The sequence below is a fragment of the Xiphophorus maculatus genome, chromosome 3 (genome assembly GCF_002775205.1).
Source record: "Xiphophorus maculatus strain JP 163 A chromosome 3, X_maculatus-5.0-male, whole genome shotgun sequence".
Lineage (NCBI taxonomy): Eukaryota > Metazoa > Chordata > Actinopteri > Cyprinodontiformes > Poeciliidae > Xiphophorus > Xiphophorus maculatus.
This window is the reverse complement of record NC_036445.1, coordinates 28,597,946-28,617,287: the sequence shown is the minus strand read 5'-3', so window position 1 is coordinate 28,617,287 and position 19,342 is coordinate 28,597,946. Positions and strand designations below refer to the sequence as shown.

Below are 19,342 nucleotides of genomic sequence, written 5' to 3'. Positions count from 1 at the left end.
CCCCCTATGAGGTTGTTGTGAAAACTGCATAAATCTGAGTGGAAGGCTGATGTTCAGTTGAACCATAATTATTATTAATAAGTCACATGCTTGTTAAGGACACAGTAAAGTACATCAATGTTTCGAGAAGTTAGAAGTCTGCTTTGGGTCTCCTTAAGCCAAATGTTAGCTTTAGCCTTTGGGTTCAACTAACCTGAATTCACACTAAAGATGCCAGCAGAGTTCTCTACCGCAGGTAGGGTGTTAACTTCTCATCAGTTCAAAAATAATTTCTGATTGACGTTTCCTCATATGTTGTCTGTCCTTTCTTACACCAGCCCCTCCCATGTTCCTGCCCATCTCCTCCACACCTCAGCCAGAGAGGCGTCAGACCCCCCAGAGGAGACACTCCATCGAGAAGGAAACGCCCACCAGCGTCCGACAGTTTCAGCCGCCGTCCAAGCAGAACTCCAAGTCTCTGGTGAGTGAGATCCCCGCATTCATTCACTCCTAAACTGTGAAATGGCGTCTGAAACACTAGCTGCCTTTCTATTGATTAAGTGCCCAAATTTAAATTGTGAAAATAAATTTGCTTAGCAGAAAAGCGCCAATTTAAAAAAGAACTCACAATTTTTGATAGGATGACGTGGTTTTTCAGCCGTATCAAAATTGGAGTATTTCGCAAAACTGGAATGGAAGCGCAGTTTTCGCATGACATGAGTCACATGATCAACAGCCGGATGTTACTACTGGCAAAGACAACAAAGAAGACGACAGGAAGTGGCGGTAGGAGGATGATGGTTTTGTGTTTTTTTTCCTGGACAGTTTGCGGCTGGTTCCACCAGAGCTCTGATAGATGATGAGTTCTAGTGCCATGGATGAAATATGAATATATCTCATGTAACTGTTTACATCTGTTACTGCCATGATTTTTGTGACTTGTCGCATGAACAAGCATTTTCACGTGTGATTTTAATTTCATTTCTTATTTATTGGAAACACCACAGTTGGGAAGTTGTGTTGTTTTTTTTACAGTAGCAGAATATCGACAAAGATTTGCACACATTTGATTTGTGAAAATTGGAAATTATGTGAAAGAATAACCAAAAAGAAAACTTTAAAGAAGTTAACTGCATCTTGCTTTGGTTTGAAAGTTAAATAGATCACCGTTTTCATTTTAGCTCTCTCCTTTGGTCACCCTTTCAGTAAAGTACAATCAGTTACTCAATCCAGCTGCTCTGTTCTCCTTTTTCCCCACAAACACCTCATCCGTCTTCACATTCAGACCGTCGGGGCGACAGCCTCGCATCCTTCCTGGATCACTTCCCTCCTGCTTCTCCTCCTCCACCCGTCTCCCCCAGCTCTCTATTCTTTGCAGAGCTCCCACCCCGCTGAGGCATTTCTGTTGGGTTTGGTCAAGGTGCTTTTTGTTCTGTGCAGAAGTGTTTGCATCAGACGAAGGGAATCACTTAAGGTTTGCCAGTCTCCTCTCAGTCAATCCTGGTGCTACCACTGTAGCCCTGCTATCATCTCCTAATACTTCTTTAGGCTCCATTTATCAACAGTAACAGCAAACTTCTGCCATGGCCTAAAGTTACTAACCAGGGTTACGGACTTTGTGGCTTTTCTAAACTTAGTGCAAGTAGATACTAAAACAGTTTCTGGAATATCAAGTGCTGTCACATCTAGTCTGTCACAAGGCAACACAGAAACAGACAGGATACACAACCATGCATACACACACTCACACCTAGGGAGAATTTAGAGAGACCAATTAACCTAACAGTCATGTTTTTGGACTGTGGGAGGAAGCCGGAGTACCCGGAGAGAACCCACTCATGCACAGGGAGAACATGCTAACTCCTTGCAGAAAGACCCCTGGCTGGTAATTGAACCCAGGACCTTCTTGCTGCAAGGCAACAGGGCTACCAACTGCTCCACTGTGCAGCCCACCATTTGGATATCACAAAGTATAAATGCATTTTTTAATGGTTCTTTAAAGGCTGATGTGATATAGACAGGGTTAAAAAAAACGGTTATGATTTTGCCTTTAGTTTTGAAGTGTTTGGGTTTAAATAAGCGTGTTGTTTTGTTGGGGGGTGTTTTGCAGGAGGAGTTTTGTTTCCCCGTGGAGTGTCTGTCTCTGACGGTGGAGGAAGTGATGCATATCAGACAGGTGCTGGTGAAAGCAGAGCTGGAGAAGTTCCAGCAGTACAAAGACATCTACAACGCCATGAAGAAGGGCAAGGTACCATTAAATGAATCATATGGCCGAGGTTTACTCCACGCTTAGCAGAAACAAGTCAGGATCATCTGATTTCTACCAGATCTTCAAAACAAAAACCTATTCCTGGTTTTGTGATGCGTTTAGAAATAAATGCCCAAATCTAAGTTATAGTCCCATATATAGAGAAGAACTGTATATTTATCTACTATGGCAATGCTAACTGATGAGGACCAGATAATGTCATTATTATGCCCATTAATGTAAAGTCTTGGGAACATGGGTATTTATTTCACAACTTTATACATTTTTCTTCAGAAAATAGTTTTCTATTGTTGAGTGTACATGTACTGTAGTTGTCAGTGGACTAAATAATTCCATTCATGTTTTATTGCAGCTTTGCTTCTGCTGTCGAACCAAAAGGTTTTCCTTCTTCACCTGGTCCTATACCTGCCAGTTCTGCATAAAGTAAACTTTTTCATATTTAGAAATCTATACAAGCTGGATGTCTCTTCGTGTTTTGCAGCATTGACTATAATTAATGTCTTTCTCTGTTTCAAACCTTCTGTTTGCAGGCCTGTGTGCTCACAGTGCTGCAAAAAGGTACGTCACACAGAATGAATCCATCAGCCAATCAGCTCACTGTGGCGTCAATGCGACGGTGCATTAGGGCCATTGTAGATGGAAAAAAAGGAGTAAAAATTTCACCAAAATATTTTTAAATCAATCTCAGAAATTTTACAGAAAAAGCTAGAGAATTTTCTAAATTCCAAAATTTTAATCTCGAAATTTCAGGATTTCTTTCTATCAGATTTTGAACGTTTAAAGCTCAGAAATTTCCTTTTTTCCAGATAATTTCTGGGATTAATCTCAACATTTCTGAGTTCTTTTCTTGCAGTTTTTCTACTTTTATAGCTCAGAGATTTCCTTTTTTTTTTCTAGAAAATTTCTGAGATTAATCTAAAAGTTTTTTTGGTGAAAATTTACTCATTTACTTTTTCCATGTACAATGGCCCTCATACGCCATAAATACGACTATATACCACTGATAACATTTCTGCCTTCAATTTCCACCAGATGCGGCTTCCATCTAAACCGTATTCCAGTCTCCCGATCTACTCCATCGGATCCACCAACACTCTGCCCAAAGACAGAATAAGTGCCATGACTGCCGTAGGACAAGGCCTCTCTGTGGCCGGAGGGCCGGGGCCGTCAGCGGCAGCGGGAGGGGCCGCTTCCACCCCGACTTTGAAAGGAGCTACGAAGGCAGCATCTAAAGGAGCTGGGAAAGCTACGGGAGCAGCTGCAGCTGCCAAGGCTGACAAACCGTCAGGGAGCCAACAGCGCCACAGTATCCACAAAACCATGTCCAAGTAAGAGCTCCAGAACTCTTCATTTGCTGCCGGGAAAAAAGTGAATTATTCTGCATTGAAATACACATAGAAATAATATGAGAACTGCTAATAGAATGTTGCTGTTTTGAAGCTGAGAAGACAAAACAGTTCAGTGTTTCTAATTCAAAGCTGAGCTGCGTCTTCTTCCAACAAGCTGAGGCTTCACAGTTTGCTGCTTCACACAGCCGGCCACTGACATCTAGTGGAGAGAATCAAAAATTGCAAGTCTGGAAGATTACAGTCTAGAAATGTTCAATAAATTTGAATGTATTTGTCAGATTGTCAGAGTAAAATAATCTTTTAAAAGTAATAACCTTTAAGCAGGTATTAAACGTACACACTACTGCTTTTAAAAATAGCTTTTAATCAATCAGATGTGTCCAAAACGCAAAATGTGGGCCGAAAAAAGTGTAGGTGGAAGCATAAGATTATTATAAGTTCACTTTTTTTTATACATACAGCATTTTCAAAATCCAAACAACGGAATTTTTTCTGTATATTTTTCTAAAACATATCTACAGACAAAATCAACAATCATAATTAAACCTTGTTGTACTTGTTTAGCAAATGATTTTATACATTTTTCACATTTCACGCATGTCTGACAAATCCTTTAATGTCCCATGATAACCATTTAGCTACTCATAAACCCTGGGTGGATCGAGCTCCGCCTTCGAGACGCAGCTCCTCCTCCGAGCTGCTCTTTCAAAGCGTCTGAGCTTCCGCCTCACAGAGCAGCCGTGACTCCACAGAGTCCGGCTAGCCGGAGCTAGCTGCCGGCTAGCTCCTTCAAACTAGCCGGCAGCAATTAGTAACACCTTTAACACCTGGTGGAACTGCACATCTGCTGAGCTCATTATAGGAGCTACTTCTTAGTGCATCGCTGCTGAAAACGTTGTTTAACGGCTAATAGAGGAGTGATCACTTCCTGAAGGCGGAGTCTCAGCAAAAGCTGTTTTTAAAGAGACACAGGCCCAGTTTCAAGCCATTAAACTACAAAGTAAATTATATTTGATATATATAGAATTTTTATAACACCTGAATGTAACATCATTACTTGATTGTTTATAAAATGACACTATATGCTTGGAAAATACATTTCACTGCCCCTTTAATAGAAGTATAGGCTTCCAAACATCCATCTCTGAGGAATGAATCTATATCAAGTGTCTCGATTAGTAACAAAATTCCTAAAATAAGATGACTTTTCATTCATATTGTAACTTATTGAATGTTTTAACTGTTTCTGTTGAAGCCACCTGAAGCCAGTAGTTTAATGATCTCATAAGCTTTTCTACAGAGGCCTGGTATTTGTCTGTCTCTGCTTGCCGCAGGCTCTCGAAGCACGGCTCTCTGAAGTCTCACGAGGAACTGGAGCTGCCCCCCGAGCTAACGGAGGACTGGGCCACCATGGAGGTGTGTGTGGACTGCAAGAAGTTCATCTCTGACATCATCGCCTCCAGCAAGCACAGCCTGTCACTGGCCACCAAGAGGGCTCGCTTAAAACGCAAGACGCAGTCCTTCTACATGTCGTCCCCTAAAGGGGCCGAGGGCTACAGGCCCTCGGAACGAACAATCAACGAAATCTAAAGGCGCCCGTGCTCAGCCGGGTCGCAGAGAGCGGTCGGAACGACTCACATGAACTTTTAGAGACAAAGTTTTCCTTTCCTCCTCATCATGCACAGCAACTCCACACAACTGCATGTTGCAGGGACCGCCAGTCTTTTTCAGTTCTTGCCCCCGCCCCTTTCCCCTAGCCAACATCTGAGTCTTACTCTGCTCCGCCCACAAACGGTCGACGTAAAACAACCTGAGAGTCCGAGTGGACTGACATCTCACCACTGATGGCACAAGAGAGCGGTCCAGGTCAACTCAGATTCATTTAAAAGCACAAACCAGAGGATTAAACAGAGAGAGAGAGAGAGAGAGACGCTCAAGAAAACACAGAATATAAAGCTGTATATTTTATATGGGTTATAATTTAGTTTTTTACATGTGTGTTTGGGTGTATGTGTGTGTTCTGTAAAGGGTCGCGTCTGAAAAGAAAACAAAAAGAAAAAGGAAAAGCCACCTTCTATTTTAGGTTTCACCGATGGACACAGCTCAGGGAGATGTTTCCTCACTGCTGCTGTCAGCCCACCTGAGAGCTTCGCTCTGCTTGTTTCTCTGGAGGAAAGGCAAGACGTTTCTGACAGAATTAGAACCAGACAGAAACAACGTTTTGTTTTAAATATTCATTTGTGCCAAATACAGTTATACTTTTTTTTTTTTTTTGACAAACAAAAACCTTCGTTCTTGGGGGTGTTGTTGCCATGGTAACCTACCTGAAGCCTACAATTCATCCATCTGTTCATTGTTGTCTGTTTATTTAAGATAAGATCACAGAAGGAACAGTTCCTAGTGCAAATATCTTAGTACATTTGAAATGATAAAAACTAAGACAAATAAGGTAAGAAATAAGTAACTTTTCAGCTTGTTTTAAGTCAATAATTTCTTAATATTGATTTTAAAAAAGTACTAGTTCCACTGGCAGATTATTTCACTTATTACATGAGAAAAATATCATATAATTAGTGAAAAATGCGAGTGGAATTAGTACTTTAAACAAACAAAAAAAAAATTAAGGAAATATTTATTTAAAAATAGGCTCCTATATCTTGCTGAAATGTTACTTTTTAAGTTAGTACTCTTAAAAAAGACACAAAACTAACATATTTGCATTAAAAACAAGAAAAAAAAATACTTTTGTGTTTTTGCAGTGTAACTCCATGCTTTAGCATCATTTAGCCCTGCAACACATCCCAGCTTATTCTCAAATCAAAAGAGATACACAGTTCCTCTAGTGACTTCCAAGTCTGCTCAAAGCTCTCGTTTGAGTAAGAAATCCATCCCACAAAATGAAACAGCTTCAAATTAGGTCCTGAGTGACCGATCAGGGCGTCCTGATCGGTTTACTGTCATTAATCAGATTTAGATCAGCTCCAGTCTGGGCTGAGATGATGGAGCTGCTCAGCCTATCCACCAGGAGGAAGCTCACCTCAGCCACTTTTATCTGGGCCTGTTTTTACTTTCTCATGAGCAACATTTACTTCATATCTACTAAATGAATTATTTGTATACAAGGTAATTTTGTCAGAACTTGGGTGTTTACCAGAGATGATGCTGGATGTTATTTTGCTGTAACAGAACCACTGCTGAACTACTGGGTCTCTATGGCGACGTCCACACAGCAGGTCTAGATGATCAATTCCGATGTGTTTTTTGTTGTTGTTGCTGAAGTCAGATTTTCATAACAAGACAAAGAAAGCACAACTAATGGCAGTCCCCATTTTGTGGAGCATTGACGTCTTCTTTGGAGAAGTCTATTTGGATGCACAGTCAGAACCAAGAGTGGTGGGATGGTGATGTGATGCACTTCAATGACTCAGAAATTATAATTTCATAATTAGAATTTTCTGCCATTGTTTACATCCAGATTTACAGCATCTGGTTTCTCCTGGTGCAGAATTATGACGCGTGTCTCACGCCAGCCACATAAAAGTCAGATGAAATGCAGCGTGACTATTCAGACTGCAGATGCCTTGAAAGCAATTGGAGATCTATCTGATTTAGTACCGCATGTGGAAATGGCACAGATCCAATTTCAAGAAATGGGAATTGGTCTGTTTAGACTGCCATGAAAAAGTTGGATATGAGTCGCATTTGGGCGGGAAAAAAAATTGGATTTGGGTCGCATTCGCCTAACACTTCTAAAAATGTAACACATCAGAAATAGTCTCGATAGATACAAGTGGCTGAGTTTTTTCTCGATTTTAGTTTTTTAAAAAAAAATCTGCATGTATTTTTTGTTGTTGTTGTTGTTATGAATGAAACAAACCACAAGCATAATCTAAAAATATTCCCTATTTTTTACACACAAATCTTTCCAGAGGCTGTGAAGTTCTGTGACATCAATGCTGTTGTTCTGCAAAGCAAACCATCTGGTTGTTTATTTTTATTCGATTTGTCTTTGAATAATTTTCATGTCATACGTGCCTATTTTTTTTATTTTTATTTTTTGCATAATCTCAATTGTCTCTTGACACTAATCAACATATAGTAGCTCGTTTACTTTTCGTTCTATTAACTCCTCGTGTCACAATGTTTGCATTGTGTAAAGGTTAGTCATAATGAAATGCCTCATCTACAGATGAAACCCCAGGTCACTGTATGGGCGGCAAATAATTCACAGTCTGGCTGTTTTATGCACAGGACATAACATTTTAAAAAAATGCCTTTTATGTTTTATAATCATCATCCGGAGTGGAAGGAGGTACAATCTGCCTTCTTGCCGGGACGCGTTTCTCATCTACCTGGTATATTTCTGCCTTACAAGCTGCCTTTCGTGATCGCTCATTCGTTGAAGAGTCGCCCGGCGTCGGTGTACATACTTTGTTTGTGATGGTTTGTCTGTGAGTGTGTAGGTCAGGTGGATGTTGTCTCGGTGAGGACAGCGACAACAGGCGGCGAGCTGCATCGGGGAGCGGGTACGGTGTGACGGGCAGCAACATGCATGTACTCCAGCGTAGCTTGTTCCCTCGGTCTGTATTACCTTTAATCTGTAACTACCTGCAGAGAGTCCAGCGAGCGACGACAATAAACTGTATTGCAATACATGAGCGGAGTCTTTATGTTTTGTTCAGACGAAGAGCAGAAGGGCAAAAATAATAATAATAATAATAATAATAATAATAATAATAATAAAAGATCACTGGGATTTCAGGAGTTCTAGATGTTAATATTAGCTTAATAATAAATAAAACAACATTTTATTAACAAGAGGGAAAATTAAAATCTCAAAACTACATAGAGAACCAAAGTGCAGAGCATCATCACGGACTATATGAATGTAGCTGCATTTAACTTTCCAACCACACAAATAATAAATTCATAAAATTATTCCAAAGTGAGTACGCGGGTTTATCTGAGACAGTAGCAACAATAAAAATTGCTCTACTTTTCACTGCGGAGGAGGAGAGGGGGTGGGGCGGGGGGTACGTCCTGTTACTATGGTGACACGCCAAACATTAGCTCAGGCTAATTACACCGTCTGAGTCGTGCGACAGAAATTGGCAGTAAAACGGAACTCACCAGAGTAATTACTCGACACGTAAGTGCTATCTAGTCAGACTCACTTCGTGTGAAACGGAAGTTAGTCAACTCGTTGTTTTTGAATTACTGTAATGAGGAAGTGGTTTAGAAGTTGTGTTTTTATGAGCCTCAACATTTGATTCAGTGAAATAACGGCGTGGAGGCGGAGGAATCCACTGACCTTTCCGCTGTTCTCCACTCAGGATGTCCTTATCCTTATCGAAGATTCAGAGCCTGAGAACAGTGGCTGCACTGGAAGACTGCGTTCACCAGTTGGACTTACTGGGACATTCCCTGTCGGTGCAGATCAGCAGGGAGCGAGGCTCCACATCCACACAGGTCCTACCACTGCTTCACACCCCAACAGGACACCAGGGCCGGTCCTAGCCTCTTCGGTGCCCTGGGCCAACATGCTCCATGCAGCATTTGGATCACATGTGTCAAACTCAAGGTCCGTGGGCCAAATCCGGCCCACCATAGCTTTTTATATGGCCCTCTAGGTTTTAGACGAAACACTAGTTGTGTCTAAATATTATGTTATCAATCAAATCAAAGCAGTTTTTATCTTTTTCCTGCCAAATTATATCTATCTATTATATTCACTATATATTAAATTCATGCAAATCCCCTCACTTTATGGAGCCAATACATAATTGAGAGTTTATTGTAGATTTTTCTCAAAAATTGTCAAAAACGTTCTTACTTCCACTAAACAGCTGCCTCTGCTTTAATTGATGTCAGATTGCAGTCCATGATCTATACAGAGAGTAATAAAAAGTTGCTTTTATCATCATAAATAAGTGCAAATATTGCAAATATTTCTAAATTAGTACCACAAACACGAAATCTTGGAGGGACTGAAAAGATGTCCAAAGACATTATTTAATTTTAAGAATTCATTGATATTTTAACAATTTGTGAACTGCTTTTATCAACGCATTCTGGCACAACCGGCCCTTTAAGAGCATTCATGACCTTGATTTGGCTCAGATCAAAAATGAGTTTGACTCCCTTGATTTAGATTATCATGTACCATCATGGACACAGATTTCTTTTAATTTTTTCTTTTTTTTTTCTCAATAGTGAAACTAGAGTGATACTTTAAACACATGTAGCAAGGCACAAACATACTACATGCCATGCAGTTCAAATTAAACAATACTAATACAAAAGATTTATATAGTTAAAAACAACAGCACCAATAGTTAAACATTTGCAAAATCATGCGCACTAGAGTTGCATGTTAATCTGGACTGCACAACTGCTGACTAAAATCTACAATTTTAAAAATAAGACAGTTATTTTGGAACACAAATTCAATTGCACAACTGTTATTAAAAAATATCCTACCCTTTGTTAGGTAAGCAAGCAAGAAATAGGCTACAGATTCAACTGCACGCAGTTTAGTAATGTGGCAGCTCATGCCGCCCTACAGGAGAGGCAGCCCTGGGCAACTGCCCACATGCCAGAAACCGCTTCTGCAGAAACAGCTGGGTGTTGCTCTGATCTGCTCTTTATGACAGTTCCATCATGATGGTGATTACTATCACCTTTCAGCTGAATAGTTTTTGATGCTCTCTGGATTTCTTTTCCCTCCTTAGTGTTTGGGAAGGTTTCCTGGATGAAAAATATCTCCTTACGTGCGTTTCTTTATGCCCATGTTTAGGAGAAAGACAGGCTGGTGCAGCTCAAAGCAGAATGGTGAGTAATTAGCAGAACAATAAAAAACTAGAAGTATGTTGGATCAGGTCTCTCCCTTCCTCCCCCCTTTAAATAGGTTTTGTTTGTGTCTGCAGTCAGTTCATCGACCATCACGTCACCAAGCTGTGCTGTGAGCTGGAGGACACCCAGAGTTTTGAGTCAATTCCTCAGGCCATGGAGGAGGATGAGGCACAGAAAGCAGCCAGGAAGAAAAGGTTCAACGCTGCCAGTATTTCCACGAATAAATGTTTTATTTTTGTGAATCTTATGTGGTGTGTCTCCCCACCCAGAGAGGATGAAAAAAAGCGGAAAGAGAGAGAACAGGCTCTGCTGATACTACAGCAGGAAATCGAGGACAAAAAGGATCAAATCCACGTGAGAGATTAGCGGTGTTAACGTGTGCTCACTGGTCCAGTTATTATTTGTGCCTTACCTAAAGGAAAAACCACTAGAGCGGAAAACTGCCTCAGTTCTCCGTCATGTATTTGTTAGACCTTTCACCGTGTCGTGACAGAATAATATGAGGCAGATAATCTGCGGAAAAAATCGCGCTCCTCTGCCTTCTCTCAGTGCCAACTACAGAAACACACAGCTCCGCCAGAAAAAGCCAATCAGAGCCAGGAGGAGGGTTTTAGCGCTGTCAATCACGTTCATGTATGCACCACTCACACTCTCTCCTTCATGAGTTCCCACGCTAGTTAGCATGAGCCGTGACGGTGGATAAACATTTTTTCTGCAACGCCCACTTGTTTCTCCTCCATTAGTACACTCAGCAGCGCATACCTGAGATTGACTGACAGCGGTAAGACCCTCCTCCTGGTTCTGACTGGTTTTATTTGACTGGAAGTGGTGCGTTTCTTCAGACGGCAGTAGGAGCACCGAGAGGAAGTGGAGAAACTCAATCTTTTCAGATTATCTGACTCATATTATGCTGTCAGAATTTAGTAACAGTTTTAACAAAAATGTAAAAAAAACATATGTTTTTTACATATTAGTAAAAAAAAAAAATATATATATATATATGTGTGTAAAAATATGCACCTTTAATACTCAGAGTGGCCAGATTGATGCCATATTTCTTTTGCACCAATTCCACATTGTCTTCCTCTTTATGTATAAACACTTGATATTTTCACTTCTTCTGACTGTTTTCTGGTTGTGTGTGAAAATCTCAGTTTGTGAAATACTAAGAGCAGCCCGTATGGCACCAACAGTCATTTTACATTCAAAGTCATCCATGCTCCCCGTTCTGCATATGATCATTTCAGTTGCAATTTGTGTTGAAAAGCAGTTTACCTAATGCAAGGGTCAGTGAGTGTTAACCGAAGAAAATGCCTCCCAGGACTCTCGGCTCTTCCAATAACTTTTCCCCCACAGAAAATGTACCTCCTTTTGAATGACCTGGAAGAAGAAACATCGAAACTGCAGAATAAAAAGAAGACAAAAACCACGGTCCTGTTCCCACAAATAGTCAAAGAGACGTGGCAGAAGGCTCAACTTTTGGACCAGCTGGAGGTACATCAATCTCCAATCTTTCTTTCACATCACCCCCAATCTCCCAGAGATACGTGCCAGAACTTCCTCCTCTGTCAAATAGAACTTCGCTCCTTCATAGTTTTGTTCGCCTTTGCTCTCAGCTTATGCAGAAGCAGATGGAAGAAGAGACGAGATTTCACAAGGAGACTGTGACGTTCCTCCAGGTTCAGTACGAGGTTGGTAACGTGACGTCCTGAATGAGATGTCAATGTAGAGTGCAGGGTTAATCTAACTGCTGGGCAATTCACATGTGGTTCAAAGTCTAGTTGAGGAAAGCAAAAACCTGTTCCAGGAGCAAGAACTCCAGGGCTTCTTTAAACTTTCACATGTGGGTACTGGAACTTAAAGCTACCAACTGGGAATCATGTTTGGATACCATTAAAGGGGCGGTATAATAAGTACATAGTGGGATTTTGTAGCACAATCAACTATGTTAACCTAAGTTATAAAAATGCATCAAATATCACTTAACGAAATCTTCCTTCATAATTTATCACCTTGAAATTGGGCCTCTGTCTCTTTAAAAACTCCTGTTATTTCTGAAGCTCCGCCTTCAGGAAGTCGTCACAACGTGGCTCCTCTATTACTGAAAGATAGCTGCTACAATGAGCTCAGCTGATGCTCAGTACCACCAGGTGATTGCAAGTTGCTGCTGGCTAGTCTGAAGGAGCTGAGTGGGGGAGTAAGGAAGGGAGGGGGGGGGGCGCTCTGTGAGGAGGTAGCTTGAGGTAAAGCTCAAAAACTTTTTTTTCAACTTTACATAATACTGCCTTAAGCATAAGTGTGTCAAACATTGGTGCAAATGTTTTGCCACAGCATATTTTTTATTCTCCAGTTTTTTTAAAAAAAATCCTGTTTGAAGCTACTGTAATTTTCTTCTGTTGCGTAGACAGAATTATGAATTAGTATGAACCAAGGAATAGTTGCCGTGGACGGCTAATGAAGTTTCTAAGAGGGATATTCAAAAAAACAAAGACATGAATTCATGTATATGATTTGATAAATCACTACCAAGTGTTCTGCTACTAATATTAGTACTTTAGTATTAACTAAAAATAGTAGTACTCTATTAGTAGAGTAGTACTAGTAATAGTAATACTCTATTAGTATTACACATGACATAATTTTATGTTTCTGATTAGGAGTTTCAACAGAGGCTGCACAAGTGGAAGCAGCAAACCAAGAAGATGCAGCAGGAAAAGCAGAGCAAGCTGGATAACCTGGGCTGCAAAAGAACTTTGAACATAGACAAGCTGATGGAGATGAGGAGGATGGTGAGCAGCAGCGCTCACAGCAGAGCGGTTACCATACGGCTCACCTTTAAATCACATCACCAATTATGGTTGGTTTCAGTTTAAGGAGATGGAGCGGGTGGTGCTGCAGGACAAGAAGAACCAGGACTTGCAAAGCCAACTGGAGGAGAAAGCTGTAGCCGCCACAACGGTAACGGCGTCCAACCGGAACAGCACACGGAGACGGACCGGTCTCAGTGTGCTGATGTTCTTGTTGTGATCTGTGCAGCTCCAGGCCTACTGGAGGGGCACCATGGTCCGCAGAGGCCTCGGCCCCTACAAGAAGGTAGAGGAGAAGAAAGGCAAGAAGAAGAAAGGGAAGAAGAAGAAGTGACTTTTTTTCTTCCACCGCCATGTTTGCAAGTTAAGCAAAAAAATATATAAGAAATTGGACAAAAATATGTAAACTATACATGTCTTTATTGTAAAAAAAGTAGTATTACAAAATATTACAAATGTTTTTTTAAAATGAATCAAACAAGCAAACTGATTAGAAGCGGAGTGTCACAAATCCAACAATACAAGCTAAATTACATTTTTCCGTTTCGTACACTTACAAGGTTTTCCCCGAGGGAAAAATGAGTCGGAAATGTCAATAAATTAAATATATATATGTATATTAAAAAATACTTTGAGCAATAAATAGCACTGGCAAGTTTACTCTTAATGACCATAGGCCTTACATTTTATCATAACCCATTATCTGGACAGGATTTTTGATATAAACTTGATAATTGACACACACACACACACATATATATACAGTAAACCAATAAAATAAATCAACAATCCACCACATAAAACTGAGTCAGCAGTAGTTCATTACAGTAAAAGTTCCCCCTCTTTATGTCAGGGAAGCAGAAGCTCCAGCATTGCACAACGCCCGACGCTTCCGAGGAGGACCACAGTGAGAGAACCTTTAAGAGTGCTTTCGTTTCTACTAGATTTTTTCTTTCTTTTTTTTGACATGCTCACAAGTCATGGGACAAACAAACCAGCAGTTATGTCCGTGAGAATGCTTGAAGGAGAACCGAAACATCCAGCCGCCTCCTTCCTGCAGCGCTGCCTTTTAGTGTGAGAGGCTTCAGACGTCTCTCGGCTTTTAGTCGAGCAGTTCGTCCTGCTGAACGTGCATGTAGTTGTTGTCTCCCACGATGACGTTGCTGAGGCACGAGCTGTGGATGATGATGTTCTGGTGCGCCGCGAGTGGATGGGGAGGCTCTGAAGGAGCGGCCTGTGCTGCCTCCTGCAGGCTTTGGCAGCAACTGCAGCTCACCTCCACTGTAACACGTGAGCAGGATGTGTTTAGGTGCCAAAAAAGAGAAAATAAATAACTCAAGATGCACAAGTGTGAGCTGCAGTTGTTACCCACCTACTTTCTGCTGCTCAGAGTCCTCCATCAGAGGCCGCCGCTCAGCCGCTGCGGAGGGGTGGGAATCCCCGATGACGCAGTTGACCATGGTGGAGTTGCTGATGTTGATGATGAGAACGGTAGGGGGCGGGCTCGTGAGTCGATCTGTCAGTGGAGGTAGTGAAAAGCGAAAGAACACTGAAACGGGAAGTAGATTTTTTCCAGAGTGACGCCACAGCGGAATTACGTCATTATTTACTGAAGAAGAAACTTTTTTGCATCCAACAGCTGCTTTACTTGACATAATCCACATATAAGCCTATTATATTTATATTCAAATATAAATAAAACAAGAAATTTATATGTATTTTAAAAAGTCTTCAGGTGATTTTTTTTTACAAAACAGTAAAAACAGAGACTGAACAATAAAAACCTTGGTTACCTTGTGCGTTTTTCTCCTCCCTGCGATGAAGCGTCTGATCTGTCAACAGTAGTGAAGCAGATGTTGATTTGGAACTTTTCGGCCTCCACGTCGCCATATTCCCACAAATGTATGTATGTATATATACACACACATTTGTTTTCTACTTTAATTATTTACCTGGGGAATCGTTCCTCTTTTCAACAGCAGGAAGGCAGAAGAACTGGCAGGCTTTGCTGCAGCTTCTCATGGCCACCGCCTGCATCACCTGGAAGAGTTTCTGCATGCTGAACCCCTTAAACGTCATAACCTGCAGCAGGGAGCAACAAATACATCTGAGTTTCTAACATACGGCCTTGGAAACAAAGGAAAGGCAGTCAAACGAGTTTTTAAGTCTCGTGCTCGCTCCTAAACTTCACGTCGCGCGACGGGGATTCCCCGCACTCCCTCCAAACCCCCTTTACCTTCACTGGAAAATATCATAGAAAATCGCTCTAAAGTTATAGATAGAAGCCAAACTACATTTTTAGAATCGTTTGTACGTTGGGAACCCATCTATTTTAGTCGACAACCTGACTTTTATGTTGTTTAATGCCAAGGGAAGCATATTAAGCGTCCGTGACGCTGCCGTAACCTTACCTGAGTTGTCGGTGCTCTTTCTATTATTTTAGTCAGATTATTGTCAGTCGCGGAACTCGGGTTCTGCTGGCTGGGGCTGCCCATGACTCCAGTGGTTGTGATAAAATAATCTCTAAAAGAGGCGACCACTTTCTTATATAGTGAAAAATCCCAGCGCATGCGCGCTCTGACTTGCGGTTTATGTCAGGTGATTTACAGTCGAGCCGCTCTTCGACACGCGCGCCGGCGACTGAGGAGAAGCTCTCGTTTTAGATTGCATCATACTCTTTGTGTTTAATTCCTATTGTAAACTTGTGCATCAGCGCCAAATAAGGTCTGAGACCTTTTTTGTTGTCGCACATGTTGAATATAAAATATAAAAACGTGCCATGGTTTCATTTTTCTTTGTACCTTTAAGCAGATACTGTCTTTGCGCTGTTTTCGTCTGATGCAAGTTTCAAACCTGCATATTTTTTTGAGACCACAGTATAACAAAAAGCACACAAATGAGGGTTATTTAACCCACAACCTGTAGAAAATTGTATAACGCATGTTATTATTATTATTATTATTATTATTATTATTATTATTATTATTATTATTATTATTGCTATCATGCCATTGCTCCTACAGAAATAAGTTGTTAAGAACTTTTCAAAAATCAGCTTCTTGTATCAGACACACAGAGCTGGGGTATAAAAGTTGAAGGGGAAGCTGTGGTGTTGGGGGTTGCACTTCAAGCTGTCATTTCTGGGAAAGATCAGTGTCATAAACAACACGACTTGGTTGAACTTTGTTTTCTTCAGAGCAATCTCCTTTGCCTTAACAACACGCTACATATGCTACACACTAAAATGCCATTTTATTGGGTACACTTAGAAGAATTATGTACCTCAAATGTTCCCCTTTCACAACTTCCTCTTTTGTTTATCGTAGAGATTCATCGAGGATTACGAAAAATGGCCACAACATAGTGATTCCTGCTGACTTGACAACATCTTGGATTTGTCGCCTGCACGTCCGTCATGTGAATATACTGTTCCCTCACATCCCAAAGGTGCTATTTTGGCTCGAGTTCTGGTGACTGCGGAGGTCATTGGAGTACAGTGCTCATTGTCATGTTCAAAAACCCAGTTTTAGATAATTGAAGCTGTGTGATGTGGTAGGAGACAAGAATAGGAAATTGCTTTAAAGTATGCTGGATGTAGCCATTGGAAGATTTACGCAACTGTGTTGTGCAAACGATGGTAATTTGGTCTCCAACACACCATCTCACTAACACCATGAATTGTAGATACAAGGCAGGATGTATGCACCCTTTCATGTAGCTTACACCAAATTCTGACCTTATGATTTGAATGTTGCTGCAGAAATCAAGACTTATTGGACTCTGTTTCAATCTGTTGAGGCCTCTGTTTTCTGTTCTTTGCTGGGAAGAGTGGCAGCCAGTTTGAGCTTCTGCGTCTCTAGCTTGACTGATTAACCAGACAAGTTGTCCTTTCAGTAATAGATACGTGCATTTCCACGCTTTGGTTTTGATGAGGAGTTACATGAGCTATGACTGCCTTTCAGTAATTTTCTCCTCTGAAATTAACAGTAATTTTGGCCAAGCAAGTCCAACCCACAGGATATTTTCTGTTTTTTAGACAATTCTTTGTAAGCGCAACTCATTAAGTTGCTTCCAAATGTGTAATATAACTTAAGAGCGGAAAAGACTTGCATCGCTTAGTTACATCACTTATTTATTTGGGCTCGTAGTCATTGTTTGTCCTATTTGAAACGTTTTTTTAAACGTCCATCATTCACTCCTGGTCCTCCTCCCACACTCATTCTAGCATTTACACTTTATGTGGAGCCAACAGCATACAAACTCCTTTAAATTCTGTTGTGGCATTTCATTCTCGCACTTGTTACAGCCTGACTAATGGACTGTAACAAACTGAGGGACTGTAACAAACTCGTGTTAAAATATTAACACGAGGTGGTAATTTTTTAAGAAAATCAATTATTTAAATAAACCCAAAATGAACAGTTATCAGTAATTTTAGAATGCCTGGATGTGTGGAAATGTATATGGTGCAAAAACTCAGACATAACAAAAAACCAAATACTGTGGTGTTTGGCTCCCACTGAACAGGGAAGTCACCTTGAATATTAGATTGGAGCAACGGTGACCAGGAGAAACTACAACAAAAACAGAAAGAGACCCTTAGCGGTGGAGTCATCACCACCCCTCTCTTAAAAAAATGGATTCCACTAAGAATCCAGTTAAGACTACACTTAATACTTGTGACATTAAATCGTGGAAATGCTTTGTTGGAAATTGCCATGCTCTCTAATTTAGATACCGTAATTCAAAGCTCCAGTCCAAAAACTACAAGCCAACAATTATTGGTGTTATATCTACAGTAGAGACAACACTTTAAGGTAACTAGTGGGGCAAGAGAGCTTTGATCAGTGGGCACAAAGTGATGACACGCCCTAAGAGCAAGGGGCTCTTGACAAGCCATCTTCTCCGTGTTTGTCAGAACTTTTTATGTGGCGAATACCTGAAAAACAAAAACCACTACATCTGTCAGTGATTAAGACAATGCAGCAAGATCCAAAAAGTGATAGGATTATGGCTCTTGTGTGTTGAAATGCCTGGACAATAGTCAATGCTTCATTTTTAATGTCAGAATGGTATCGCTGTGCAAGTTAAACTTCACGGAGAAGAAACTCGCAGGATGTTGAACATCATTCCCATCATACTGTAGCAGCATACCAGCAGTGACAACATAAATACATTGTTTTAATGTATTCAAAAGCCTCTTGACAACAAGTTGACTATATAAATTTAACCTTTGTTTTTGAAAGTTTAATCAAGGGAGCAACTAAAATTGAGAAGTTTGGACAGGAGCTGCGGTAGTAACCCACCAGGCAGGAAATTCATAAGTTCCCTTTTGTTTGTTGACATTGGGTAATGTTCAATAACAAAAAACATTCGTTTGAATTGGCTGCACACGTCCTTGTTTAACTACTTTCCCCAAGTAGGCGACAGTTTCCTTAGGCCGTCAAACAGTTTCTTGATGTGGTATACATTTGCTGTATACTACATCATGCAGATATGTGGTATCTGCATGATGTGGTATACCATCCAGATAAGACACCACCCTGTTCATGCGGCAGGAGCACTCCTAACCCAAAATTCAGAATAGTATTAACCTCCGAAGAGAATAATAGAAACAAAGATTTCTTTTGCTCCATGAGTTAGGGGAACTTGTCAGCAGTGGCAGCTCCAGAAATCCTTATCGGCAGACGTTGAAGGTAGGCTAAGCAACTTACTGAGGATGATCTGAAGGTATGAAGGATCATTGTTATTACAGTTCTGAACACACAGAACAACGCAGAACCCAGACATCTACAACAGTCATCAATAAAGAGGAAAGTGAATATGTGGTATTCTGCTATTTAGTTAATACATGTGTCAGGACAATATGGCTGAAAAACGCATCTCAATGTAAGCATTTCTCATAAGACAAAATTATTGAATAGTTTTTTGTTTTAAATATCTGGAATTCTGCCAAACTGGTGATCTGACCTTTTCTGTTTTATCCACAGTTCCCTCCTGGAAATTTGGGTTGTAGAAAACGATCCATTTTTGCATTATCGGCACCTTTCACATGTTTTCCGGAAGTGAAAATAGGCATACAAGTT

The 19,342-nt window shown here is 40.7% G+C and overlaps 3 protein-coding genes across 8 annotated transcripts in view; 2 read left to right on the top strand and 1 right to left on the bottom strand.

Annotated features, from left to right (window-relative positions):
* LOC102219904 (protein spire homolog 1-like) overlaps window positions 1-5,875 on the top strand; it is a 35,654-nt gene extending 29,779 nt beyond the window's left edge. For 3 of the 5 annotated variants that reach the window (XM_023330822.1, XM_005803448.3, XM_005803449.3), the window contains 6 exons: window positions 318-460; window positions 2,090-2,227; window positions 2,601-2,671; window positions 2,779-2,806; window positions 3,281-3,576; window positions 4,932-5,875. In XM_023330822.1, coding sequence (XP_023186590.1) covers window positions 318-460; window positions 2,090-2,227; window positions 2,601-2,671; window positions 2,779-2,806; window positions 3,281-3,576; window positions 4,932-5,187 — 932 coding nt within the window. In that variant the 3' untranslated portion in view covers window positions 5,188-5,875. Of the gene's footprint in view, window positions 1-317; window positions 461-1,264; window positions 1,454-2,089; window positions 2,228-2,600; window positions 2,672-2,778; window positions 2,807-3,280; window positions 3,577-4,931 lie in introns of all 5 variants that reach the window. The other 2 variants (XM_023330820.1, XM_023330821.1) reach the window with 1 other exon arrangement.
* A 2,762-nt stretch (window positions 5,876-8,637) lies between these two features.
* Window positions 8,638-13,611, top strand: iqcg (IQ motif containing G). 2 transcript variants are annotated; one of them, XM_023330220.1, is made up of 10 exons: window positions 8,638-8,746; window positions 8,931-9,066; window positions 10,394-10,428; window positions 10,524-10,643; window positions 10,719-10,803; window positions 11,806-11,943; window positions 12,066-12,140; window positions 13,107-13,238; window positions 13,318-13,407; window positions 13,486-13,611. In XM_023330220.1, the coding sequence occupies exons 2-10, from the start codon at window positions 8,932-8,934 to the stop codon at window positions 13,588-13,590; spliced, it is 915 nt and encodes a 304-aa protein (XP_023185988.1). In that variant the 5' UTR covers window positions 8,638-8,746; window position 8,931; the 3' UTR covers window positions 13,591-13,611. The 2 variants fall into 2 exon arrangements, with proteins under 2 accessions (XP_023185988.1, XP_023185987.1); XM_023330219.1 differs by having other exon boundaries at window positions 10,524-10,803.
* Window positions 13,612-14,343: 732 nt separating this feature from the next.
* LOC111608027 lies at window positions 14,344-15,929 on the bottom strand. The gene is made up of 5 exons (XM_023330221.1): window positions 15,668-15,929; window positions 15,209-15,338; window positions 15,050-15,088; window positions 14,629-14,772; window positions 14,344-14,537 (listed from the first exon to the last, which is right to left on the bottom strand). The coding sequence occupies exons 1-5, from the start codon at window positions 15,824-15,826 to the stop codon at window positions 14,359-14,361; spliced, it is 651 nt and encodes a 216-aa protein (XP_023185989.1). The 5' UTR covers window positions 15,827-15,929; the 3' UTR covers window positions 14,344-14,358.
* Window positions 15,930-19,342: the final 3,413 nt, after the last annotated feature.